The following is a 27,271-nucleotide window of genomic DNA, read 5'->3' as shown; positions in this document are numbered from 1 at the left end:
GCACCCCTTTTCTCTCCCTCTCTCTCTCTCGCTCTCTCTCCCACTCTCCCACTCTCGGTCTCTCTACCTTATTCACTCTGATGTCCCGTACCGCGTACCTTCACATCATCTGCCTTGTCCCCACTTTGATTTATTCAATTAATCTATTTTTTATTCTTTAATCAAAATCCCACTCAATATTTTGTAACACTGTTATTTGCTTTAATCGTTATCTTTACGTTTTTTCAGTAATACGACATCGGACACAAAACAGTGTCGTGCAGCTGCGACATCAGTAGGCCTAGCTCAGATTCTGACACAGGATGATAACTCACCAGCAATTGGACAGATAGACTGTAAAACTTAAATCGTTTTTATAAATACATATGGGCACTTAAATGATTTACTGCGTTTAAATTAAAAGCAGGTCGGCCTAAGTCACACACGGAACCGATGGTGCACATACATTGTGTTGAATAAAGAAATAGCTTTATTCATTTTTTATTTTATTATAAGTGATGTCTTTGCACGTGTATGCTTTTGGGATTTATATTTGATATTGTTATGCATCACTTCATATCTATACATGCATACACATATGTTCTTTGTTGCTCCTGTCCTCACTTTCAACAAGTCTTGTGTCTAGCAGTCTTGTAACATCTTGCTCCATACCTCCAGTGGCCACAGCTCCTTTGTATCCGTCTTTCTTTTCTTGTCTTTCCCTTTCCCTGGCCAGCCGAGCGTGGCAGACAGCGTGTGGTGGGGGTCAGATTAGCATCAGAAAGTTGCATTGGGGGGGTTTGTCTGTGTGATTATCCCTGGCCTATAGACTCAAGGGGGAGTTCGAGAAACAAGCCCATGCGCTGGGTAACAAATTGTTTGGTTCCCCCTGACATGTTCCTTGTTTTTCTAGGGTAAAGTCCATTGTAAATCTTGAACATTTAGCTCAGAGGCATGACTCTTTTTGAATCCTCCTTGGTAAGGATTATATAAAAATATTGTCCAAATAGTTCAGGACCAGAGTTAACAAATGGAGAGACATGACGTACCGATGTCAATATAATTGATGTATTCTCAATGTAAGGATGTGTGATATGTTCTGGTAATGTTGAATAAAATTAAATAACATTACTTAAATGTAATTTATTTTACTTTTTCTGACAGATTATAACAGTCGTACCAGCTGGGAGTCCAACCTGATGCAAAACAGTAAGTGATACTTACATCTATTTTTTATGTGTGTGTGTGTGTGTGTGTGTGTGTGTGTGTGTGTGTGTGTGTGTGTGTGTGTGTGTGTGTGTGTGTGTGTGTGTGTGTGTGTGTGTGTGTGTGTGTGTGTGTGTGTGTGTGTGTGTGGTCACTTTACTCTTGTCAATTATGGTGTGAGATGGTAACATGAAAACCCTACTCCAAATTTGAACTACAATATTCATAAAAAACAAACCAATATTAAGGAAATTAAATATTGAGCATGAAAGCCTCTCAAATCTATTGTAAGACCAGGGAAATGTGATTCATTCATACAATGTGCTTAAGCCCAATCGTTAAATAAATAAAATGAACATGTGACTTTTCTTAACTCACATAGAGTTGTCCTGGTGTTCGCTGCCGGGATATTGGTTCAGAATGACAATATAAATTCAAATGGTTTCTTTCTCCTTACTGCGGGACAAGAGATTTATCCTGTCTGCAATGAAGGTGTGTGACCTACTTTCTAATTTATCTTCTGTTTAGTCTTTCCATGGCTCACTTTTCCTGCATTTAGTTACTTTTGCATTTCAATCCAAAGTTATTGGCCAGATTTCCTTCTTGCAGAAACCTATTTGATCAATGTTCTCTAAATCTGATTCAGATATATTATATATCAATAATAATATGGGAAATGTTCAATCAAAGTAAAGGCGTTTTGAGATTTCCTGAAAATACATTGTTGTCATAGATGCTTCTCCTGACCACGATAGCAAATAGTTTTCTTGGTACAACAAAACATTGCTGACAATGGTTACTATACGGAATACATAGGGAGTTAAAACTTCAGTTAACACTTGACTTAAAAACTTAAAATCTGTGAAGAGTGAACTCTTATGTGTTACTTTTACCATATCATATTTTCATCTATCTGATTAGCTTCACCAAGGTATATACTCATCTGTGTATAGTGAGATGAACTTGAACTCGCTATCCAAGTTCAGGTGGGTGCAAAGTAACATAACAGCTATAGAACACACTATATCTTGCCAAACTAACTGAACCGAAACTGCGAAGCTAACAAGAGCATTTATCTATAGTTCTGTGAATTAATAATGAAATATAGTCAGAAAACAGGTCAGAAAATTACATTAAACAACAGCTAATACAAAACTACCGCAAGGTAGTCGCTGAAGCCTGTTCTGCCACCCTTATGTCAGAGATGGTGTAAGATAACCTTTATTCATTATGCCTTTTCATAGGGCTGATCATACATTTTGCTTATTTCTGGTGATAAATCAGGTTGAATGCAGTTTTAAAAGTTTTACTAGTCTGACTCCTGTATTTATTTTTCCCTTTGCTCTTTATGTTGTCTCCAAGTGTGTCTAATACGAACACACACACACACACACACACACACGCGCACGCGCACACACACACAAAATAGAAAACCATATATACTGAATATTTACATAAATGATTGTGAGGTCATTAGATATAGTTTCCTTATAACATATATTCATCTCTAATAAAAAAACTGCTTGAAAATAAATATATATATTACAATTTGAATGTCTTGAAATTGTATAATCAAGACATTATGACAAATGACATAAGAAGAAATACATGATGTGCCAATACAGAACACATGGTATAATCTATACCAGAAATCCAATACATGTCCTTAAGAGAGAACGGTTTAATAAATCAAACACATCATCACTTTTTTTGTCCGCTTTATGTTCTGTGCTTATTTCTAAAGATTGTTGTTTATTATTCCCCTATTTTTATCCTATATTTCCCCATTTGAATCCATGGTTTGAGATTTCATTAATTTTGAAAGCTATTCTAAAGAATAATTACAGTGTGGAATAACACGTGTAGATCCTTTAGATTCCTGTTCCACACCCAGAACTCTTTGGACCATTTCCCCAGGAGCCAGGTTCCTTCACACCCAGCCAGTCCCCAATTTACGTCTTGACAAAGACAGAACAGAGGCAAAATGCGGGGGTGTAGCGTATGATGATTTACCTAATTGCATTTCTAACCTATTGGAGAGTACTGGGGGGTTAAATGATCTCATGTAGAAATCCGACCAAACCTCTGTCTAGGGCCCACCCTGAATACCAAGATAAAGGATAAGAAGTAATATTGTGTATTTTAAAGAATATAATAACTCTCAGGGTTATCATGTCAATTATTGACATATTATTTATGAAAGATAAAAAAAATCTTTTTTTTTTCTTTTTTTTATCCATGAGTGCATTTAAATGACTTAAACTACGATAATAATAATCATTTTAAAATGATATACATTCTTAACAGAATGCATTGCTTTTGTGCTTGGAGGTCTGCATTCTTCATCATGATGAGCAAAAATTTCATCAGATTTTAATTTAATCATTTAGATGTATTTTAAAATGGCACAGAAGACATATAATCATAAACATTATTACAAGTATGGAAACATTAGGGGACAAAATAAATTGAAAATTAATCAGGGTGACGAATATGGTGATGTGAGCTTGGCAGCTTGCAGAGTGTGGCTCCCAGGGGCCTGTTTATGCTTGACTGCCCGTGCACATGTGTTTGTATTTTAATTCCCTCATGAGAGCTCAAGAGACTTAGCCAAATTAACTCCATATGTCTGTCTATTATATATCTGTCAATGCGGTGCCATGGATTTATATGTTTTGGAAAAACAATGTAACCCCCCAAACAGAATAAAAACAACCAATGCCATTTAAATGAATTTAACTATTAAATGATGATCCAAAGGAAATTACATTCGTAATATGTTCTGTAATTTAGTATAAATTAAGAAAAGAGAGCCACCATAGATCTACTGTAAAATGGCAGTGATTTGCATTGTACCGCTCGTGGCTGTGATCCGGTTCACTCTGGGTTGATGAAGTCTGTGCTGGTCGCTTTATAAAGCCGCATTAGGCCTTTTTTTTTTCAGCAGGGCCATTAAGAGACAATGACAAATTAATTACATCTAAATCTCCACCTAATCTTCATAATAAAAGTGCCCCAAACCTGATAAAATGCTCACTGCTGGGTTGGAAAAAAAACTAGATACATTAGAGTAAAAAGAAAGGCAAAGCCATTGCAACTTTAGATGCTGGCTACGTTTTTAGGAAGTCATTTGTGGTTGCATTTATTGTTTATAATTGTAATGATAATGTTGCAGGAATTTTGTTGCAGCAAAATCTAAATATAAAAACGTAATTATTTGGTCATATGGTGATAGGGCTATGGATTATGTTTGCTCAGGAATTTAAATGACTCATCACTTTAGATCAAAATAAATTTTAACATCTTTAATAAGTTATGATAATATAACAAAACTACAAAGTAACAATTCCATGCAAATAATTTTATTGATAATGGGATTTTTTTTAACATAGTGTACAAGTATAACCGTGGCATTAATCCTTTTATTGCATTTTCAGGTGAACTATATCAAACTATCTATAATATATGTAAAAACTCTTTTTAACCGCCTCAACTTTTACCTTTCTCCCCTACCCCTCATCTATTTTTTATTCATCAAATCATTTAATGTAAATTATGTTTTTTAATAATTGATGGTTGACACAATTTACATTTGTTGAGACTAAATCCCACACGTATTAATCAAATGGTTTTTTTTTCTCTATGCGTGAATGTTTCTGTGTGTGTGTGTGTGTGTGTGTGTGTGTGTGTGTGTGTGTGTGTGTGTGTGTGTGTGTGTGTGTGTGTGTGTGTGTGTGTGTGTGTGTGTGTGTGTGTGTGTGTGTGTGTGTGTGTGTGTGCGCGCGCGTGTATGTGTGCAGGTCACAGTGGAGTCAACCAGTTGGGAGGTGTGTTTGTAAACGGCAGGCCTCTGCCAGACACCACCAGACAGAAGATAGTGGAGCTGGCTCATAGCGGGGCGCGCCCCTGCGACATCTCCCGAATCCTACAGGTAAAGCCCTCCCCCATCAGCTCATCCTGATGACCACAGCACATCTTGGGACAGAACAGCACAAGATGCACATAGAACAATGAACAGTACCAAATCACACTAATGTCTAGCGTCATATTAGACACAGACATGAAGTTATTATGGCATTATTCTGCACTATACATGGTCACTATACTACTACACTGTCAATAAAAGGGGCCGAATGTTAATATTACAATTATTAATAAAGTACAGTAATACCAATACTAAGAAACCAATTTTATGAAACATTCTTCATGCTTATGAGGGCACCAGGCAGGACAACTATTGGACAGAATATTCCAAAACAATAGACGCTATAACTGTGTGGTCCAATCATCAAAACATAAATTACAACCTGAGTGGCTTGAGTATAGCAGTTACCAATAGAGTCTCATAAAGATATAAAGAAACAGGTTTTGAGAGGCTTCCTCACAGCAAGGAGCGGCAGGCTGTGCTGTGTTTTCGTGTGTGGTTTATTGTCAGTCCTGGTACTACTTCAGCTCTCGATATGAATAAAGGTTAGGGCACTTAACCATTGCAACAGGCTCAATGGCAATAACGTGGATCTATGACATATTCCAGGGCAAAGCCATGAGCAGTTTGCCTTTTAAACTGGCACAAGATCTCAGCCAGTTCGTTATTTCCGATCTGAAAGTAATACATCATTTTGCCGATACTGTACAGCAGTCATCCGTTGGAAACATGACTGCACAGGCAATGCAACTCCCATCAAGCCACTGATGGATGTTAAAGATTGGGTCTGGTTTGGTTTCAGGTGTCCAACGGCTGTGTGAGTAAGATCCTGGGCCGCTACTACGAGACGGGCTCCATCCGACCACGGGCCATAGGGGGGAGTAAACCCAGAGTGGCGACCCAATCGGTGGTGGGGAAGATCGCCACGTACAAGAGGGAGTGTCCGTCTATCTTCGCCTGGGAGATCAGAGACCGCCTGCTGGCAGAAGGGGTCTGCACTAATGAGAACATACCGAGTGTGAGTGGCTGCTGCTGGACTCTACTGCTGCAAATATGGATCAGCAATCAATGTAGTACAACTTTAAATACACAATGCAGAGACAAATATTGACTTTTGAATATTGATATTGAATATTGATATTTAATTCCCATTTCATATCAAACATCAAAAAACATACAAAAGTACTAGTACAGTACTAGGAAGTATGATATAGATAATTTTTTTTACATAACATGATCATGAAGACAATATTCCAAAGATATTCAGAATAAATCCAATATTAATTCTAATAATAGTTTGTGTTTTTAAATATTCCCACCCCAGGTGTCCTCCATAAACCGCGTGCTAAGGAACCTGGCCAGCGAGAAGCAGCAGGTGGGGCCCCCTAGGGTGGACGGGATGTTCGACAAGCTCAGGATGCTCAGCGGTCAGACCAACTGGGGCGGGCGCCTGCCGTGGTACCCCGGGACCACCCTGCCCAGTGCCGGTGAGGGACCCGCTCTCTGTGCATCATTTCAGATGAACGCCATGCAGACACATGTCACATAAAACACGGACGCAGAGATATTTATCACCACGATATTTACCTTATTATATAGAATAATAACCATTCTGTATATAATATTCACCATCATTTGCATGTGTGCTTGTAGTTATCTAATAAAATAACATGGAGGTCATGGTGAGTGATTGCACATAGTAATCGTACATGTCGATATATGTGTATCTGCTGCAGAGACGGAGGGGAGAGGAGCAGAGAACACCAACTCAATACATGCTAATGCTGAAGACTCTGAGGAGACTCAGATCAGACTGCAACTCAAGAGGAAGCTCCAAAGAAATAGAACATCGTTCACACAGGAACAAATAGAGGCACTTGAGAAAGGTAATTGGATGTTGTTTAATAGGTGGTTGCCATTGAAATCAATGTATTGTTATTCCAATATAAAGAAACGACATGAATTTGAGGAAAAGGCAGGTGCTGATGGCTTACTTATTTTCTGCAAATTTCTTTCTAGAATTTGAAAGGACTCACTACCCAGATGTGTTTGCCAGAGAACGACTTGCTGCCAAAATAGACCTGCCAGAGGCGCGGATACAGGTCAGTCCATCTGTCTGTTTAATTACCTCCAACCGTTTGCACAGTAAGACAGTCCAGTCAAGTTTATTTAGACTGCCCCTAATCACAGTCTGTAGGCCTGCGTCATACCACAACTCGTAGCCCACTATAAACTAAATAACAAAAAATCTAGTTTTATTATTCTGGTCATCGGAAGTAACAGTGAAAAGGAATCAATCTAACTATATTGACAAGTGTATAACATTATTCATTACTATATTATACATTTCATATCTTTATATTAAACAAAATGTGTATATATATTACTTTTGAATACATTACATTTGACTATATTTCTGGTCATACATTGTTTTAATACTGCCATGCATTTGTGGTGCAAATATTCTTTGATCGCGTGAAAGGCGTTTTACTTTATTTAATTCTGTAAGCTAAGCACTCATTGTATTATCTTTTATCTCCAGGTGTGGTTCTCAAATAGAAGAGCCAAGTGGAGAAGGGACGAGAAGCTGAGGGCTCAACGTCGCCAGTTGTCCATCTCCTCCAGTAACATCCCCATCAGCAGCAGCTTCAATACCAGTGTTTACCAGCCTTTACCACAGCATGCTGCACCAGGTAAACCTTACACACTCCTCATATGAGGGTCAACTCGTCAACGCTACTCTTATTTATTGTCTGCATTTGCATTAACACTGCTACTGATCAAATTGTGTATTTAGATACATTTCAAGTAGTTCGTTGTTGCTTGAATTTTGCAGCCCTTTTTTATTACTTCTATCTCTACCAGGGCTGGCCTGTACCTTCTGTTGTGATATTATCTGATACATTGTTAAAGGTGCAGTATGTAGAATTGAGTGGCTTTCAGCGGAACGGACTTGGCAGAAATAGAATATAATAGTATGTTTTAAAAAAACTAAATGGATGAATGAGCCCTTCATGTCTACATATGGAGTGGGTCCTCTGCCATGTTACACCGCCTTGTTTCCACATAAGCCCCCAAACAGAGCGACGGCTCTAGAGATAACACAATTTGAATTCAATCAAATAAATGCATTTTGGGCTAAGAGTTCCAGGAAGGATTGGTGCGGGTTATCCTAATGGCTATGGCCCATTTGTTATACTTTTTTATCATGGCCGTTGTGTATGAGCGTTATAATGAGTGATTTTGTATTTGAGAGTCATGACACACATGGCATTAGACGATGAGTCAACAAGAAACTCATAATCAATCTCTGATAAACACACATCCACACATTTCTTGGCGTTATATAAAATTGTCAAGATGCTTAGCTCTCTGTTGGATGCGCCTCATATAGCCTAGTGAAGACGAGCCTGCTCTGCCAATTTGGCAAAATCTCCTATGTGATTAAATTGTAATGGACTTTCACCCACTTTTTAATCCAAATGTAAAATTGTATAGTGAATGGCAGTTTGTTGATGAGGGGTATTTTGTTAATGCAATCTGTAATGCATGTTTGGAGATATTAGTTCTTGAGGTTGTTTCCTTTTACGATAACTAGAGTAGGCCATCACTCTCTCTAGAAAGTTGGTGTTTAAAACAATACTATTGTGATACAACTGCACACCTTCACGTTATTCAAAGAAACCTTTCGTCAGGTACTCAAGTGCAATTAAACACCGGCTTACAACGCGGAATGCTATCGAGATAAATGATCAATACATACAGGTATAATAGATACCGATGATTATAGGTCTATGAATGTAGTTTCCACTATGGGTGTAATAAGAGGCGTTTGTGTTACCACCATTATGTCCTACAACATGTACAGTGACCATTGTGATTATGACAAAGATACTCTATTATGATTGGATAAACTGATGCATTCGGAGGCTAAAGCCATCCAAAATTGATCTCGGTGGAATTCCAATGTATGTCACTTCATACATTGCTGCATAAGTGTACAGTCCCCTTCAGTGCCATGATTTGTAATTGTTTTTATTGACGTGGGAAAAAATCACAACGAACAATCACATTAAATGATAAAGGACCTTTACATTGACAGACTAAATGCAATCCCTAAATCGATCACCGCTAGATGCTACTAAATGTTACACAATGGATCCTGCAATGTATTGTGGAAAGTGTCCTGTTCATAATACGATGGCTATTTCATTGTCCTAAAAGTTAGTTATTGCTCTGTGTCTTCTCTAATCTCTAGTGAGCTTCGCATCAGGACCTGTGTTGGGAAGATCAGAAGCAGTTCTATCCAACAGCTACAGCATACCAACCTTGCCCAACTTCACAATGGCAAGCAGCCTGCCTATTCAGGTGAGTGGCTCAAGACGATTGAGCTTTCAAAACAATGCCGCCCCTACATAGTTGTAAAGTTGAAGTAGAAATACACAGGTGTATTTGATGACATTAATGCTGGGCACTGGCATACATACAGTCCAATAATTACTACACTTTTTAATGAGCTACACCTACTGTCATGAGGATACAATGTTCATGAAAACAGAGCTACAGGATTCAGGTTGTTCACAAGTATCCAATCAATTCTGTACACGTTGCGTAATAGACACTTGAATTATTGTTACTTTTATTTACTTTTTTACTATTTAGCAGATGTTTTATCCAAAGCCACTTAGTTATTTCAGGGACATGTCGTTCAGGAGCAGGTAGGGGTTAAGGTGTCTAGCTCAAGGACATGGCTTGTAAGTGGGCATGGGGATGGAACTAATCCCAGATCCTTTTGTCTGTAATTATTGGTTGATTGGTGTAAAGCAGAAGTAGATGGTAAATGGTAACGTAGTGGTATGATAGTTCAGTAGGGCTATGTTGAAGGTGTTTCTTCTAATATGAGCCAATGCAATTTATTTTTTTAATTCTTAATAAAACTGTCTTTTTGTCTTTGATTCCAGGCACCAAGTCAAACTTCGTATTCCTGTATGCTACCTACGAGCCCAACAGTAAATGGAAGAAGTTACGAGCCCTATACCAGCTCTCATATGCAGTCACATGTCACCAGTCAACCCATGACTACAACCACATCAACAGGTAGAGCCATCTTTTTTTAGAAACCTGTAAGGCAGCTTGATTTTTCTGATGATTAAAACATGTGTACTTGATATCTGACGTTCACATTTTTTTTATCTTGCAAAAGGTTTTTCTAGAAGCAAAGGAGAGCACCTAGATGAGAATGTAAATTTGACAAGATGTAAATGTAGGCGGTTCATTTAAAAATGTTAAATGATTATAGGTCCTTGGTGTTGGTGTCATGTTTGTACGTTAATGTAAGCGTATGTGTTCATGTTGATATGATCTCGTCCTCAGGTCTTATTTCCCCTGGAGTCTCGGTGCCAGTTCAGGTTCCAGGGAGTGAGGTAGACATGCCCCAGTACTGGCCATGCCTACAGTGATGCCGTCCACAGGCCACACCCCTGTAATCATCATGGACATTTGACTTTGGTGATGCTACTTCCAACGTCTTGTCGGGACATTATCAACAAGAACAATGAGGAACGTTGCGTGAGGAACGACTTAAAAATGTGCCAGCAGAACAGCAGAACAACAAGACTGATGGTGGAAGCTGCATTCCATGTTACGTTCTCTGAAAGAACGAACAGAAAGGATCTCATGTATTCAAGTGTTTGAATGACTGAATGAAATTAAAGCTTTTACAACGGCAAGTGTCAGCAGCAGGTATTGTTGTCCGGTGAAGTAAAGAAGGCCCACGAACCACAGGATTTACTGAGGCGCAGTACAGAAGCAGTACAGGGTTGCAGTCGAAGAGCATAACTGAATAACCTCCTTTACTGGACAGCTGTTTTGCGTTCCTAAAACTATCTTGATGTCTTCTGTATTTGTAACAGCTCTAAGTTTGTAACATGTTGATGGCTGAAAGAAAAAATGAATTGTTTGACACGTTTTCCATGAGCAGAAGGAGACAGCAAAAAAGTGCCACACAAAAACGCTACACAGAATATGTACTGGAAATCATTGTTATATGTTTTGATATTGTAAATAAAATCTGCAAAAGATATTACTCGGCAGTGGCATAGGCGGAGATAGAATTGAGAAAATTCCCGAATCACCTCTTGGTTATACAAGACAGAAAGGCAAACACCTAGAAATGATTTCTCTTTGAATGTTTACAGTAAGTATATAGTGAGTCTTTTGGGTAACCTGTTGAAAGGGCATTTTGGATTTTGGCATTTTAATATCAAAGTAGATGATAATTGAACTGCATTTTATGTACCAAAAAAGAAATCCTCTCACAAATTAAGTTTGGGGGCAAAATAAATCCATATTTGAACATGCTGCCTCTATGCACAGACTGACGACCTAAAACATGCACCTTTTGTAGGTTTTAACTTGTCTTTTGTGGATATTTTGTGTAAGATATCCTTAACTTGATTGCGATAATGTGATGAACCAATTAAATGCCAAAATATTGAAATTAATGTTTTCATTCTTCTTGAGAATAGCTCGCTAAACCATTTTAATAATGTTTTATGTAATGTGAGAGTATTTAATGGTGATACAGCAACAGTTGAACACACATTGCAGAAAACCAGTCCCAAAGCTTTCGTTTGTTAAACAGTACACAGCATGTAATGTTTGTTTTATCCTTTATCGTTAATTAATATTAAACAGGCTTTTAAATAACTGATGTTGTTTCCTGAACAAAAATATATATCTATATCTATAGATATATATGTATCTATATATTATATATACATTTCAGACATATTATCAAAAAAAAAAAAAAACATTGATAGCCAAAGTAGTATTTAGAGGCCAAACTGAGGCCTTTTGACTTCATGAATTGAGGATTCCTTTATGGGATGCTCACAAAATGCTTGCTTGCTAAATAATTTTTATTAAAAGTAAAACTACCTGCTTGAAATAAAAAAAATACCTATCCCTAAAACAATATAAGTGCTTTACAAAAATGTATCTAATGAGTCATTTAAGGAATTGCTTGTGGGATTGTATCTAAACGGAATGCATCAAATGGATAAAGATCATTTTAACACCATAGAGAACAAAGGAAAGAAAGTAGGTGTTAAATACCTAGCCTAATAACAGATACAATAGTGTTGCATGTAAACCAATGGGCGCAAACACAAACACAAAAACAACTTTGGTTTGAGACTAGTCCGGGGTAGAAGCGGCTCAAAATGCCTTTTGCCTTAAAGTTTTCTCTAAGATCTTCCTGTTTCGTTCTCTTAGGCGAAAAAGAAGGTGTAAAACGCTACACACACAAGTGAGTTGAAGAGTGCATGTTGCGGTAGATCCCCCTTCTCCCTCTAGTAGAACAACCCCTGCTGGGTGATGGAAAACACGTCACTTACTGTGCAACACTGTGAAGGCAATGTGGCCACCAACACCAACACATGTTTGTAGCATGAATAATGGTGCAAATGCAAAGGCTTTCAAAAGTTTTCCATAGGCTCATAACCACTGTGATACCTCATTAGGAAATAGATAGTGACATAACTGACATTTATTCTCATGAAAATCTTTAGAGATCTCAAGATTTTCGCTCTAATATTTAAAAAACACGTTTATGGTCTTAAATTAACCTTCGGGTTCTGACTCCCAGCTAGTCAAACTACATCAACAAAGATGCGATTATATCCTGATTCTGTTCAGTTGTGAAATGGAGCTTGTTTACTTGTAGCTTGATATCTGAGGAGTGAATAAAGAACAAATATATGACATGCATATAGCGTGGTTCTGCAGCATTTCATTCCAACTGAGATCCCATACAATAGCTCAAACTGTATTGACTCCCACTATCGTCTAAAGAAATGCACATCACACCAAATGATCAATTCTCAATGCCTCAGAAGACAATTTCCCCAGACGTACTCATGGAAATAACATTGTGTGGTAGTTATTTGCCTTAATGAACAGTGAATTTGGCTGATGATATTCTGAATAAATGGATGACACTAACAGACATAATAGAGTGGCTGTTATAAGCTGATAGTCAGCCATCTATAGAAGGCAACACTTTTAATGGGGGCCTCCTGCATGGTGAGAGGGGCGGTGTGAGAGGGGTGGGGACGAGGGAGGCACTCAGACCAATAGGAACAGCCATTGTGGGATCCAAACGTGCTCATGGCTTCTGGGGCGGCGAAGCTTGGAAACCCCAGACTAAGATGATCAAGAACATTCCTGGAAGAACCGATATGGTATCAACATCCCAAACCCTGAGTGACAATGAATAGTTATTGTTAAATGAACATAAATAAAGAGCAGGACGAATGCTTTTTTAGACAGTGTGATAATGTCTGCAATAGGTAAAGAGATACATTTAGGAACTAGTGTAACTGAGAGGGGAAATCGATGGGACAGCAATAAGGCCATTGCATACTTAGATCCAGAATGAGGTCTTGAACAGCATCAGAGTCTCAGAGCATAAAAACATGAATAGAATAAATGAATAACAATTATAAACCTGTATCCGATCTGAAAATAAGCTTCGAGGCGCGCAGATCAGGAATGCTTACTTTGAGTATGTGACTGTGAGATACCTGATAACACGGTCAGAGTCTGTTCACGTCACTTCAGCTACGCAACTCTGCAAAGCCGCAGCATTGAGAATGATCAGCCCTCATGAATAACAATAGAAATAGCAGCCCTAAAGGGGTTGCACCGTGCTGCCCTCTAAATAGGGAGACCGGACCGGGGGCCCATATTATATCGGCCGCGTGGACCGGGGGGCCACACACTGGGACAATTTAATCTCATCCCCATGTCCTTTTTCTTTTTTAGCATGGCGAGCCGAGAAAGAGCTGAGCAGATGTACATCACCTCTGTCCCCCTCCAGTACTCGCTCGGTGGCTTTTGTCCTTTATGTTGCTGGGCTTTGTGGTCTTTCTGTGTCAGACAATCCCACTCACAAAACCACAAGGATCTCCACTTAGCCACAGTGTCCTGCCGCCGCAGCAAGGAGAATCCCGTCCCGAGACAATGCGGTACATTCACTACTGCTCAGCTCAAATTAGCTGTGCTCTGGTACATCTCAATACCACCTTAAAGCACCATCAAATGCATTTTTTAAACAGCTCAAAATATCTCACTTCAACTCCACTGCCTCTCAATGCGTCTCAGATTGTGCTTCAACGCTTTTCTACATATTTGTACGGCCCAGCACATCTCAATGCAACTTAAGCAGATATATGCACCGCTCCAGCCCAGGACTTTGGGGCCATTCAGCATCTTGCGGATGATCTGGCTGCGAGGGGGACTTTGGCCCGCTGAGGTGTGTTTGTTGCTGCAGACGCCGTTGAGATTAACGACAAATTGAATTATTTTTTGTTCAGTCAAGCCATCAGGATTGACAAGTGCTTGACTGGCAAGTGAAGCATGTTTAAATACCGCAATACTGCAACCGTTTCTCGTTTGTATTGAGATGCTGTTGAATAAATATATAATTAATGACAAATTCTGCTCTTTCATGATTGTATATTATAAATAGCATGTGAGTTCATTACATTCCACTTTCTACTTTTACCAACCATTTATTTTGGTTAAATGGTGAATTACATCTGAGATTAAAAAATGCAATCCGCTTTATTAAATCAGCGCATGCACGCGCTACATACTTGGCACACACATAAACCCACACAACCACGTACACACACACACACCAAATGCTGATGGGAACATTGGCAGCAGACTTTGACAAATTTAGCACTGAATTTATAAAAGGGATACGATTATTTAAAACCCTTATGGAAGACAATTCTGCAATTGTAAGTGTCTATGTTTTAGCAAATTACATTTAGTGACAGGATTTACTTATCCCCTGCAGTTAAAATCCCAAAAGAAGACCAGTTTCTACCCAAACCTTTTTAGCCGAGAGAGGGTAAACAACTTGTCCAGAAGCAAACAAAATGTTGTTTCAAGTCTGAAAGGCCGTGAGCTGGACCAGAGGGCCCTGAGAGGAAGGATAAATAAACAAACCCTTACTACACATCATTACACTATCAAGTGATGTCTTTTACTATGCCATCACTGTTTCCATCACTGCTTCATCAATGTCACACATATATTAATATAGCCTGCAATTTATTTTTATGTCCATATTTATGATATGGACTTGTTGATGATATATACAGTACGTATACTTAAGACTATAGTATTTAGGAGTTTATAGTGCCAATTTTTGTCTTTTCCCCAAACTAATCAGTTGCTGTGCTGAGTCAATAGTCCATCAACATTAGTCTTTTGTAATAGTGCACAACAAATATTTTAATATTCCACAATGAAAATATGTCTCCCCAGTTGTTTATGTTCAGGATTGCACCTTTGCAAATTAAATGTTGTGACTCAGAATTTGAACAATCGGACCGTTATATTTGTATTAATTAGCCACGTTTGGCCCTTTGAAGGGAATTTGAGGATTCTAAGACGTTCCTTTAATCTGTAGGCAGTGCAGAATAAAAAAATTGCCATCACAGTTACAGACACTAACATATTAGCTCTTTACCATTCTCTTCACCAAGACTAGAACTTTGTTTGTGCACAAAATGATTATCAAACATTTATTTGATTAGCGTACATTCAACTTGTGGAACACTAAAGTGTTTAGAAGTTATGTTAAAGGTTGTATTTCTTTGTTATTCTATAACTAATCAGTTACATTTAATTGACATTACATTTGGACCCAGCCCTCGTTGTGGGCATATGAACATCTTTCCTTTGGGTTTTCGGTTAAGGAATCCAACAACTCCTGGTCCGAAAGCACTTTACAACAAGTAAATATGTAACGACCCGGTGGGGGCCCTTATTCATGCGCTGTTTTTCCTCACCTAGCCGGCAAGTACAGTTGTTTTGCAGAGGGCCCCTGGGGACCAAACTGACACAGGCTGGCCCTGTGAGACCCAGCCATGTTTCAACCTGCCACACACGCATAAACAACCCTGTGTGATAAAGTGTGTGTGTGTGTGTGTGTGTGTGTGTGTGTGTGTGTGTGTGTGTGTGTGTGTGTGTGTGTGTGTGTGTGTGTGTGTGTGTGTGTGTTAATGTAGGTGTATGTATACCTGTCTGTGTGTGTGTCTGTGTGGTAGCGGTGGTGGGGCGGGGGTGACCACGGGGAGTGTAAAATGGTTCCTGACAGATAGTCTTCCCTACGGTGTGGGGTTGCTATGGTAACAGGCATGTCATAACAGTTCCTCTCATCTTTTAACACTAAGAGGAGAAGGGTGTTTGGGATAATTTTTTTATATAAAAGCCCAGAAAGTTGACGATAGTCGAATTCCATTGTAGGCTATCAATGAATAGAATTATAGTCAAGAATTATTAACTTCAGGGTACAAATTACATGGTTTAGGAGTAAGTATCAGCTACCTACAAAATAAGAATAAGAATAAGCATTTTTTGTCCATTTCTTCTTTTAAATCTTGAAACCATCAACCATCATTGGATAACATATTGTCATACAGATTCTGTGGACAGTTTGTATTGAGGGGCATCATTCAGAACCCCAGAAGGTCCGGGATTTGAACCAGGTTCAACTATCTTGGTTCTCTGACTTGACTCACCAACTTAAAGCAAAGGCAGAAAATAATGGGTAGAAATTGCCCTGGTGACTCGATGTGACTGAATTGATATGATGAGAGGTTTAAACACACATTCAATTTCAACAATTTGACAAAAGTTCCCCTATTGTTTTAGGGCGCAACCATCATCACCATCATCATCACCATCGTTGTTGTCAACACTACCAGTTCAGGGCTCATCCGAACCCTTTGACTGGACTACACTGGTAATTGTGTTAATATAAAATAATGTCCCTCTGGGGAGTTGCTAATTGGCTGCGGCAGACATTCAGATGGATTTCCTTTTCCTGGGGGATACAGTAGCTTGTTAGCATGTCTTGGTGTTTATTACATGAATGACATGGTAAACATATGGCAAACTTTGACAAATTGGACCAAAGACGTGTGTTGCTGCGCGTAGTGTTGATGCCGGGGTGAGGCCTCAAGTGGCTTCTTTAATCATTCGGAAGCGAGGCACTAGTGACATGAGAATAGGGGAACAGCGTATTATGATATAAATATATGTTTTTATTTAGGATAAAAAGTATACGTTTATAATTACATTATTTGTGTCCAAGAAAATGTATCATTCTACTACCAGTAAGACTAAATGAAAATGTTAGATTTTATCAAACTCCAATAAGATTTAAGTCAAATATAATTTAAGTATGCTCGTTATGAACTAAAAAGGAAGAAGTCCGGAGTAGGGACAGCCACCTTCTCCTATAAGGATATATAAATATAGATTGTGAATTTATACTATTTATCTCATTGACGTCCCAATTCAGGTGTCGGTTAGGGTTAGGGTTAGTGTCCAAATCATGAACACTTAATAATGGTTTTCAAATCCTGTTTTTGGCAGGGGACAACAATGTTCACCAATTCAGTATAGAGCCATCTACGTGCTAAACCGGGTCTAGCAAACCCCTTTGAAGAATGTAGAACAGAAGAAGAGAAGAGAATGGCCCAGAATAGACCCTTGTTTGGCTGGGCGGGCCAAAGAGTTTAAAATGCAGCTGTCAATACCTATCTGCCCTCTGAACGAAAGAGCTGCTCCTCACAGTGGGGGGGTGACAGATGCACAATGGGATAAGACCTGCTAATGACTCTACTCTCATTGGTCAGTCAGCTGTTAAAGGGCACTCCTCATTTAGTGTGTGGCAGCTGATAGCCACAGATAAAGAAAGTCATCTTAACCATTATACCGTCCATCTAACCCCTCGCTGCCTGAGACGAGTTGAAAAAGTCCCCAGGAGAAAAAGTTCCACGATAACTTTATATAGGAGAGACACTGGGTCTGGCAAAGTGCAAAGATACAGCGTGAATAACAGAGCAGCTGTCAAGATGACGTGTCAATTGAGGGGTGGTGAAATATTGACATAGATCGAGGAATGCTGCAGGACACAAAATTGCTTTTAGTGACACTGCAATTAGAGTGCTTAGATCACAGTCTCTCTTATCCCTTTTCCAGCCCTTCCCTCTTGCCCGACCAACTCCCCCTCTAGATTGAGACCTACAATTAGTCCCCTTTAGATCACTTTCTTTATGTCTTGACCCCATTTCTTTCTCAAACCTCCTCTGCCTCTCACCGCTCTCTGCATGTTATTAGAGTGATGAAGGCTGACACCCCTTGGGGCACATAACCTGATGCCTGAGAAAAATAAATTCAATTATATACACGTGTGTGTATTATAGTCAAAGTTCTATTCGCTAGGCTACTAGTTACCCCTCCTGGGTGGCGAATAAGCACAGAGATGTGATTCACAGAAATGAGCTTTCAATCTGTATTAACAAGAACATGAAATAACATATAATACATGTAAGGCCTGGGTTTGCGTGCATGACAATATATTTTTTGGTCACGGCACTTGGTGACAAATGATCAAAAGGAACACAGCAAATACAGCAATAATGGTGCGTTCCTCAATATTCGGACGCCAGCCTTCCGAGTCGATAGTCGAAGATCTCCCAGCTTTCTTGCGGCATTTCTCGGAGGCACGCCCACTTTTTTTCTTCATCTTTCGGAATTCTGAGCGTAGACCGAGAGCAGTGATGACACTCTGAACAAAATGGCTGCGCCCGTGAAGACATTTATTTTCTTTGCATTTGTACCACGTTGGTCATTTTAATGTCGACAATGACATTGGTACTTTATTCCGGTCACCAATTTATGCATTGCACGGTCTTGCAGTGCGTGCAATACATTGTTAAGTTGTGTTGTTTGTTTTCGGGCTGGTTTGCTAAAGAGGCTTATGTAGCTAACATTAAACAACGACTAGCCGATTTCATGACACAAACACATAGACGAACAGGAACGCTATAAATGCTCCGAGACCGAAAATGACGTCAAAAGTGCAACTCGGAAGGCTGGCGTCTGAGGATTAAGGAACCCACCATAATAAGACATCAACGCAGACACACAGCAGATCATTTCACCATCATCTCACACGAGGATGCAAAAAAATGTCTAGAAAAAACAGGGTGACCAATCAAACACTTGCACGATGTTGCAAGTGTTGACCGACAGACACTCTGTAGTGTTGGATGTTGCGTTATTTTCTTTTATTACAGACTAACAATCACAGAACTAGTTGTAAACCGGAGGCAGAAAGGACCGTGTGCTGTGGGAGCAACACTGTGCTGCAGCCTAGCACAGCAGCATGCAATAACATCATCATCATTTACCAGCTCATTACACATGCACATTTAACCGGATATGTGTCCTCCGGTGAGGCGTAAAGTAAACAAAGCCTGTGTGGTGATGTCCAGGTTAGATGTGGTGACTCCCAGCCTGCCTGCCTTAGGCCTACCACTGAGAACGATGGTGGAAACAGACACAGCTTCATGGTAGAACTACGTTTGGCTGACAAGGCGACTTTTCTGCAATGATAACAGCAGTGGAACAAACTTCTAAGAAGTGTGTTACAATTTCTACGAGTGTTTGTTCATAACATGTATGTCGAAGATATTATTCAGTAAAACCAAATTTCCTTTTCATCCAATCTAGAGATTTGGCGATAAAACAACACAGTTGCATACTGTTATAGTCATCAACAGCCAAAACTGAATCAAGTTGGTCATTCAGAATTGTTCACTGCCTGTTGCTGGCCCTCCACTATCAGGACTTTGTGACACATACACTCAGCGAGCAGGTATCACAGCACACCTCTGCTCCTTGAATCCCTTGTTTCGATGCCATCTCATCACTCAGCTCCTCTTCTGGGAGGAGGAACTCACCGCCACAGCGACACGCATATGTATATGATTTGTCATCTTACGCCGCGCACGCGCACACACACACACACACACACACACACACACACACACACACACACACACACACACACACACACACACACACACACACACACACACACACACACACACACACACACACACGTAGATTGATTAGAAGACAGGAAACGATAAACATTATACTTTGGGGTGTACATTTAAACGAACAACTATTTTGTGAGTTTAAATTGTAACTGTTTGAAACTGAATTATTGACAGCAAGGATTTCTCATTGCATCTCCAAGGCCATAATTCTGCATGAACAGGAAAGGTTTTCCATGGCTGTGACCGTTTGCATTCTGGTTTCACAAAAAAGTGGATAACTGAGTTCAAATAAAAAGCCTGGGCTTCTGTATGCAGCGAAAACGATGGTCAATATTGAATTACAGAGATTGGAGTACTAAAGGAAGCCAAAGAAAAAATAAATATGTTATAGGCATTAGCCAGTACAGAACACTACAGTACAGCTATGTTTTGACATTGTCTGAACAAAGTTCACTGAACAACGTTTCTGGAAAGTGCTACTCTCAGTAGCAGAGTTAAAACAGTTTCCCCATTACTGTCTGACATGCAGACTATACTAAGCAGAAAAAGTAATAATACGCATAAAGAACAAAGTTTGATGGCTGATTGATATGTAGTTTGACCCCCTCAAAGGTTGCACACATAGGTGATCAGCTTTATTGTGTTTTAAGTACAATTAAAGTATGCCTAAATACAATTCTTAAATAAAGTCCCATTATTTTTAAGAAGAAGAATTAAACACCATAAAGGAGTGTACTTCAGCATAAAATATGTTACTGTTATTTGAAATCAACAGATCCGAAATTACCTGGATTCAATATCATGTCGTCTTGAGAAATCATGGAATCCACTGGCCAGGCCTGTTGCAAATCAATGTCTACCCAGAGAGGAGAAGAGGAAGAAGACGAAGAAGGAGAAGGAGAAGAGATTTTTATGACTAACCTCAGATTACAATGAGATTCTGTCAATCAACATTAAAATATACCTTAGGTTGTCAAAAGTATTCTTAGTGCGAGGAGATTAAAGTATTGTTGAATGGTGAAGAGGAGTGACAGACGTGGAGCGGATTGAAGGTATTATTTTAACAGTTCACCTGTCTTAAGGACACTCATTATGAGGTGTTAAGTTTGTTAATGAGAACGGCTCGGAATCCTCAGCCATAATACGTGTTGAACTTTTTTTTTAATAAGGGTGTCATATTTCATAGGTTGCATGAAGTGCGAATTTAGATTGAATAAGAAATACCAACTTTAAAATTATTTTTAAATTTTAAATTAACTATTTTGTTCAGTGTGATAAATTGTTTGGGTGAGGTGGTGTTGACACAAAGATAAATCATTATATTGTGATACACCGATTTGTAACCATAGTGTACCACTTGCTACATTATTTTCCATTATTTGAATTAACTTCAGCTCCATTTAATTGCATGGGATTAAAATATAAAATTGTATATTATGTTATACTTTATGATCAAATAATAATCCTATTATTGACCATGAGAAAGAAAGCAATCTAGAACAAGATTTGAATATCTTGCAAAGTTTTCATAATAGAGTAAAACACTGTGTGTAATTATTGAGTTTGCTATTTTAACTGTGCTGCTTTTTCTGAGTTGGTCAGATTATTGAAGGAGAACTAATACCCCATAATGAGAGATTCTAAATTTAGCTGGGACTGCAGATTGATGGTTCGCTTGTGAAAATAAATAAATAAATATGACACTTTCTTTTTATAAATAAAAAAGGACTGTGCTAAATGAAACCTGTGGCAACGATAAAGCGTTCTGCTGGATGCACACACACCTTAGCTCGTTCCCACAAATAGGATCTTTGCAGTTGTGTCGCTCCCTACCTTCCAACTTTGTCAATGCTAACTCCTGTACTGTATAGTTAACACTCTCACTGGGCTCGGCCACTTTCTCATTTCAGAAGATACTTTTAAACCCTGTTCATCTCTCACAAGACATACTGCCACTATCCGCTCTGCCGTGGACAGGATGGGAGCGAGACGTATTGGATTGGGCTCACAATGAAGGTAATGTAAAAGCATGCAGGTGATAATTAGACAGTCAATAGGTTTACTGTGCTGCAGGTATCAGGGTGTTATTAACAGGCTTGCAACATTCAGACTCAACCACCGGTCCACATATATATTGTAAATACACATGTGTAATATGTAATATTACACGTAAATGTAAATAACACCTCAGTCCACGCTTACGCAGGCACGCACACACGCTTTGAAATTGGATGCGATTGTTTTCCCTATGCGGCTATACTGCGGAAATGAACTGAAACAACGTTTGAGCTGTGATATCGTGCCTGCGTGACTTCCTCTGCTAGAAGTCTCACCCTGGTGGCAAGGCTCACCTGCCTGCTGTTGGTGGCTTGGCCTTTCATTCACAGAAAGGAGGTTGTGGAGCCTCTGGCTTTGCTGCTCGGGCCTCAGTAGAGGTTTATACAGAGCAGGGGGGGCAGCAGAGGTTTCGTTCTGACATAGCACTATCACTGGATATCTTGGTTACTGTGTCTGATGATCTATGTTGCGCGAAGTATGCAGAACATTTTAGACCTAGAACTGATTAGTTATTTAAGAACTGAAGAACTGAAAAAAACCTTTGATTAGAACCATTATTAGGTATCTTGTATGTTGTTCGAAATCAGACTAGCCTGCTTTAGACTGGGATCTAAGGACCAAAAGAACGGATCAAAACCAACCTTTTCTGTGCAGGTCATATTGACTCCTGGCCTCCTGGTTTCCAAGGATCCTCCAGGCCTGTTCTGCTTCCAGGAACCTCTTCAGGGAGGCCTCCGCCGCCGAGGCACACAGCCCTCGCAGACGGTCCGGGTGGTGCTATGGAAATACAAGCAGGTTTTGTTTAGGCTATCTTTAGGCTGTAAGAAACATGTAGAAGAAACAGCAAAACCACAAGCAACATGAATAGCTGCATAAACAACAACCATAAAAACAATGGCATTCCAAACAAATTGAAATAAATAACTACTTACGAATAAACTACCAGAAAAATAGAAACAAAAAAGGGGAAAGAAAATCTAAAGAAATGATCCATACCACTTAACAACCAGAAGCGGATTGTTAGTATTATTTATTTATTAATAGATAATAAATAATACAAGCCTTCAACACCTGATTAACATTTTATTAATAATTGCTCTGAAACTGTAAAACATTGAGGGTCACACAACAAAAAAAAAAACATCAGAGAAGTTGATTAAACGACGTGACATCCAGCGAATATCTTCCTTCCGAAAAATGACACATTCCGAATAAAACTCGGAACAACACCTATTAGGTGAAAAGTGATTTTACCCTTCAGGATTCCATTGGATCATGCAAATGTGACAAGACACACAAGACAGATGTGTGTTAGTCGATGAAAGGCTTTATAAATGGGAGTGCAAATCGTTCTTCATAAAATAACGTCATGCAATTGGTGGAAATGTGATCCTGCTTATTGTCCCCAGACACTTGTTACTTGAAGTTAGGGATAGTTTGCCGGTCTACTGCTAGTGGATTGAGTTGTTCAGCCATGTTGCTTGATTCCCAACTCCTCTGTCTTGTCAGAAGACACAGATGTCATCAGAGTTCAGGAGAGTACTTCAGGCTGAGTGGAAGAGCAATGCTAGAGATCAGACAAGGAGTCTAACGTTGTGATGATGATATTGCACCATCTATTGGTGGAATGACACCGCACTGTTCTGAAATCATTGAAAACGGTTTTCAAAATTGGATAGGCATGTCGATATCAAAATAATTAATAACATTATCAACTTGGTCTAAATATGATATGTGCCACATTAAGAGACAAATAGGGAGAGGTTAGGGGGCAGTTGTGGAATGATTTGATTTGGTTTATGATCTTTCAAAATGCTTCACAACAAAAAAACATCAACGTTTTTTCCTGTCTATATCTATAAATGTGAAAAAAAACTCTAGCAATGAAAGATAAATGTGAAGATGGTTTGAGTAGCTTTCTTAGGGATAGGGTATTGAAGAGATCAACGTGATGGCGACAGACAGACAGATAAGCAAACAGGCGTACAGAGAGACATGTCCAGTTACCTTCAAGGCAAGCTGCTTGTATCTATCTTTTAATTGTTGTGGTGAGTCCGAGGGCTCGGCTCCCAACACTGCATACAGGTCCTTGGGAGGCGATTGCTCAGACATCCCTGCAGAAAGATTTCATGACATTAAATGATATTAGCGGATACTATTCTCCAAAGCAACTTCTAAGTGACGCTGAAATGACAGCCTTCATTCATTATTAGACCAACTAAAATGTCAGATGTGTCCTCCCTCTCCCTTACCAACTTGGACATTCATTTGAAGTCTACCCGACCCATTATCAACAACACTGCTGATCTATAGCAGACTTCGAAATCAGACTTCATATCAGACTTGATATGGCAGACAACGAACGTTGAAGTAGAGCAGCCCAGGATAAGCCGACCAAGAAAAGGTACATGTCAGCTAATGAATAAAGTTCAGAGATATATATTGTTGTTCCGATGATTATGTAGAAGAAAGTTGCCACACATTTGTTTTCAGTGTGATCATTTTGTGAACTGGATGTATGAGTGTTTGGTTTCACACATTTACGTTTGCTCAGTTATACAAATTTTTAAATCTGTATACAAATTAGTAACACACGTGTCAAATTCGACCTGCTCTGCGATAAAACAGAGATATAATTTGCAATAGACATACCTTGACTCATGGACGACCTTCGATAGCTCTTATGTCAACATGTATACTGTAAATACCATGGACCTGTAAATACATCTCGGCTCTTACGTGTGTACGACGCCTTTCCTCGTCCCCTGGTACACTCTGTTGTATAGATGGTTCCACTAGTGCTTCTGCTAATAGGTTGTCAAAAATCTAAATTCAAACCATAGTTCATATGTTGATATGTATCATATAGCCAGGACAATACAATACAATGTGTGGCAAATTGACTGGGGTTCATACGGCCATGGTTTATATACGATAGATAAACACCACCAACATCGAACATTTGTGTCATAAAGACATGAATTACAATGCATAAGAAGTATTTTATAAATAGTTATTCGGAATGACATTGATATAATAACACGTTTTACAGTTGTAATAAAACAAATACAAACCAGGGGTCTCCAACCAGTTTTTCATTCAACTTTATTTGGTTTTATCCTCTCAGACATCTCCATCTCAATGAAGGAGCAGCACCACCTTCAGCTGAACCTGAACAAGACTGAACTTCTTCCCACCCCAGTGAGACCATCCAACCAACACATCCTCATTTCCACATCCACATCACATCACATCACATCCAGCTTTAGTAGCCTACCCACAAAGCCCTACTAGAAACCTTGGGGTCACTAATGTTAGAGCACCTGTAAGTAAGTCACTCTACACCTCTCTCCATGGGCTCCCCGTAGCAGCCTACGTCCAGTTCAAGTTACAGAAGCTGTTGGTCTCTGGATCTGCACCCATGGCATCAAAGGCCAGACCTTCTCATGTGTGGGAACTTGTTGGCGGACTAAGATCCCAAGCTCCACATAGCTCCCTCCCAACGGTCTGCAGAATAAATCCTCATCCTCAGGAACCAACTGAAACTTTTGTCTTATCTAATTCAAATTAATATACTGCTTCTGTAGAGTTCACATGTGATTTACCCCACAACCTCAACCAAAGCAATTAAATTAAGATAGTGACTGGGAACACTGACTTTCTTATATTAAATTAAAGCAAATGCTTTAGAATATCACACATATTGTTTTTATGACTTTTTTGATGATCGTTTTCATTGCCCCTTCATTAAAATACCTTTCATCACTAATTTAGGACCTGTCAGTTGCATGAGTGATTGTGAGGGGGATGCACGCACGCCATGTTCTCAGAAATAGAACAGCTGTTTATTAGAAAGGTGTGAGCTGATACTCATTATTGGTCATAATATCTTTTGTCAAAACATTTTGTTACTGTTATTATGAATCGGTTGGTCTATTTCTTGTGTATTTTAACTAATGGCTACAGTAATACATTTGAGCAGCTGTTCATCAATGTTTCTTTGACACTTCTGTTAATTGCAACACAAAAAAGCTAAATAAATTGTTTTCATCATTAAAAATAAAATAATAATATTAGTATTATATCATTAATATTATTTTTGTGTTATGTGTAACTGACCAATAGTCAACTTTCTAGTCAAGCATTGCAAATTCAAACTTTATCGGGTTTCGACATCACATCCATGATATATTTTGTCTTCAACAAATGTTTTTTGTTGTTTCTGTTCCTTGACCACATCTATTTTCTCTACTCACAGTCTCTACTGCTAACCCTGTACAGTTATGTTTGCCACGCAATGATATCGCTGGCATAATATCTCAAGGCACTGCTTTGCTGGGAGTAGTACGCTTAGTATCAAGAAGCAGACTTATATAGAACAGCACTAATACACAACAGTAACACAATTTGTGAGGACCATCACCTCTTTTTCTCTCAACACCCTTTCATACCAATGAGTCAAAGATGATTGCACACAAACACACACACACCCAAACACACACAAACAAACACACACACACTCCTTTTCAAATGCATATTATCCGCCCCTTACACATTGCGTCAATGTGTTGAAGTTGCTAAACCAGCAGCAAGTGTGACCATTTGCATGTGCGTCCGTCAGGTCGTCAACTGTGTCTCATGAATGTGAAATGTGCATGTCATCGTAGGTTGCAATAGAAACACAGCTGGTAACTATTAGTTTTCCTGCAACCACTTCATAAATACATCTGGGCCACACCGTTGGCTGGAATCTGGCTTCTGAATGTTTGGTTGCTTGGTTGCAAAGGATCAATTTAAAAAAAGAGTATCTGATGATATCCTAGCATTATCTTCCAATTGATTGGATATACTCATCTATCATCTGCATCTGGTAAAATATTTACTAGCTAAAAGACATTCCAATCCACATACTCCTCTCTTTCACTCACTCTCTCTCTCTCTCTCTCTCTCATTTTATTTCATAGTTGGACAAGGGACATAGGAGGACAAGCCCCCGAAGAAAATGTTGCCTATGGCTCCCAGTTGTAAAGAGTCGGCCCTGGGAGATGGTCATGGAATTCGAGTGAAAAATCTGATGGGATTTGCTTTTTTTTTCTTTAATCAATAGATGAGAAACAAGACTTGTCTTCTTCACTTCTACACAACCCACAGCGCGACACGAAACACA

At 39.1% G+C, this 27,271-nt stretch overlaps 2 protein-coding genes across 6 annotated transcripts in view; one reads left to right on the top strand and one right to left on the bottom strand.

The window, feature by feature from the left end:
* The window catches only part of LOC132465084 (paired box protein Pax-6-like), a 13,712-nt gene extending 2,103 nt beyond the window's left edge, over positions 1 to 11,609 (top strand). The window contains exons 2-12 of one of the 4 annotated variants that reach the window (XM_060061803.1): positions 1,144 to 1,188; positions 1,654 to 1,677; positions 4,986 to 5,116; positions 5,913 to 6,128; positions 6,435 to 6,591; positions 6,811 to 6,996; positions 7,130 to 7,212; positions 7,653 to 7,803; positions 9,369 to 9,478; positions 10,072 to 10,207; positions 10,484 to 11,609. In XM_060061803.1, the coding sequence (XP_059917786.1) occupies positions 1,144 to 1,188; positions 1,654 to 1,677; positions 4,986 to 5,116; positions 5,913 to 6,128; positions 6,435 to 6,591; positions 6,811 to 6,996; positions 7,130 to 7,212; positions 7,653 to 7,803; positions 9,369 to 9,478; positions 10,072 to 10,207; positions 10,484 to 10,569 (1,325 nt within the window). In that variant the 3' untranslated portion in view covers positions 10,570 to 11,609. Of the gene's footprint in view, positions 1 to 1,143; positions 1,189 to 1,653; positions 1,678 to 4,985; positions 5,117 to 5,912; positions 6,129 to 6,434; positions 6,598 to 6,810; positions 6,997 to 7,129; positions 7,213 to 7,652; positions 7,804 to 9,368; positions 9,479 to 10,071; positions 10,208 to 10,483 lie in introns of all 4 variants that reach the window. The other 3 variants (XM_060061801.1, XM_060061804.1, XM_060061802.1) reach the window with 3 other exon arrangements.
* Positions 6,993 to 24,872, bottom strand: dnajc24 (DnaJ (Hsp40) homolog, subfamily C, member 24). 2 transcript variants are annotated; one of them, XM_060061825.1, is made up of 5 exons: positions 24,757 to 24,872; positions 24,112 to 24,218; positions 22,746 to 22,881; positions 20,834 to 20,902; positions 17,967 to 19,980 (listed from the first exon to the last, which is right to left on the bottom strand). In XM_060061825.1, exons 1-5 carry the CDS (start codon positions 24,764 to 24,766, stop codon positions 19,826 to 19,828), a joined length of 477 nt encoding a protein of 158 aa, XP_059917808.1. In that variant the 5' UTR covers positions 24,767 to 24,872; the 3' UTR covers positions 17,967 to 19,825. The 2 variants fall into 2 exon arrangements, with proteins under 2 accessions (XP_059917809.1, XP_059917808.1); XM_060061826.1 differs by lacking the exons at positions 17,967 to 19,980; positions 20,834 to 20,902 and adding an exon at positions 6,993 to 10,760 and having other exon boundaries at positions 24,757 to 24,863.
* Positions 24,873 to 27,271: the final 2,399 nt, after the last annotated feature.

The sequence above is a fragment of the Gadus macrocephalus genome, chromosome 9, assembly GCF_031168955.1.
Source record: "Gadus macrocephalus chromosome 9, ASM3116895v1".
NCBI classification, from domain to species: Eukaryota; Metazoa; Chordata; class Actinopteri; order Gadiformes; family Gadidae; genus Gadus; species Gadus macrocephalus.
Note: the sequence above shows the minus strand (reverse complement) of the source record. Positions and strands in the feature narration are given on the sequence as shown.

Bases quoted from the DNA above. Each gene is read 5' to 3' on its own strand.
- dnajc24 (XM_060061825.1), bottom strand. The intron at 20,903-22,745 runs GTTGGTTTTGAT...CTCTCTGGGTAG, and splicing joins ATATGACCTGCACAGAAAAG to ACATTGATTTGCAACAGGCC. The intron at 19,981-20,833 runs GTAATTTCGGAT...GCGCGGCGTAAG, and splicing joins CGACATGATATTGAATCCAG to ATGACAAATCATATACATAT.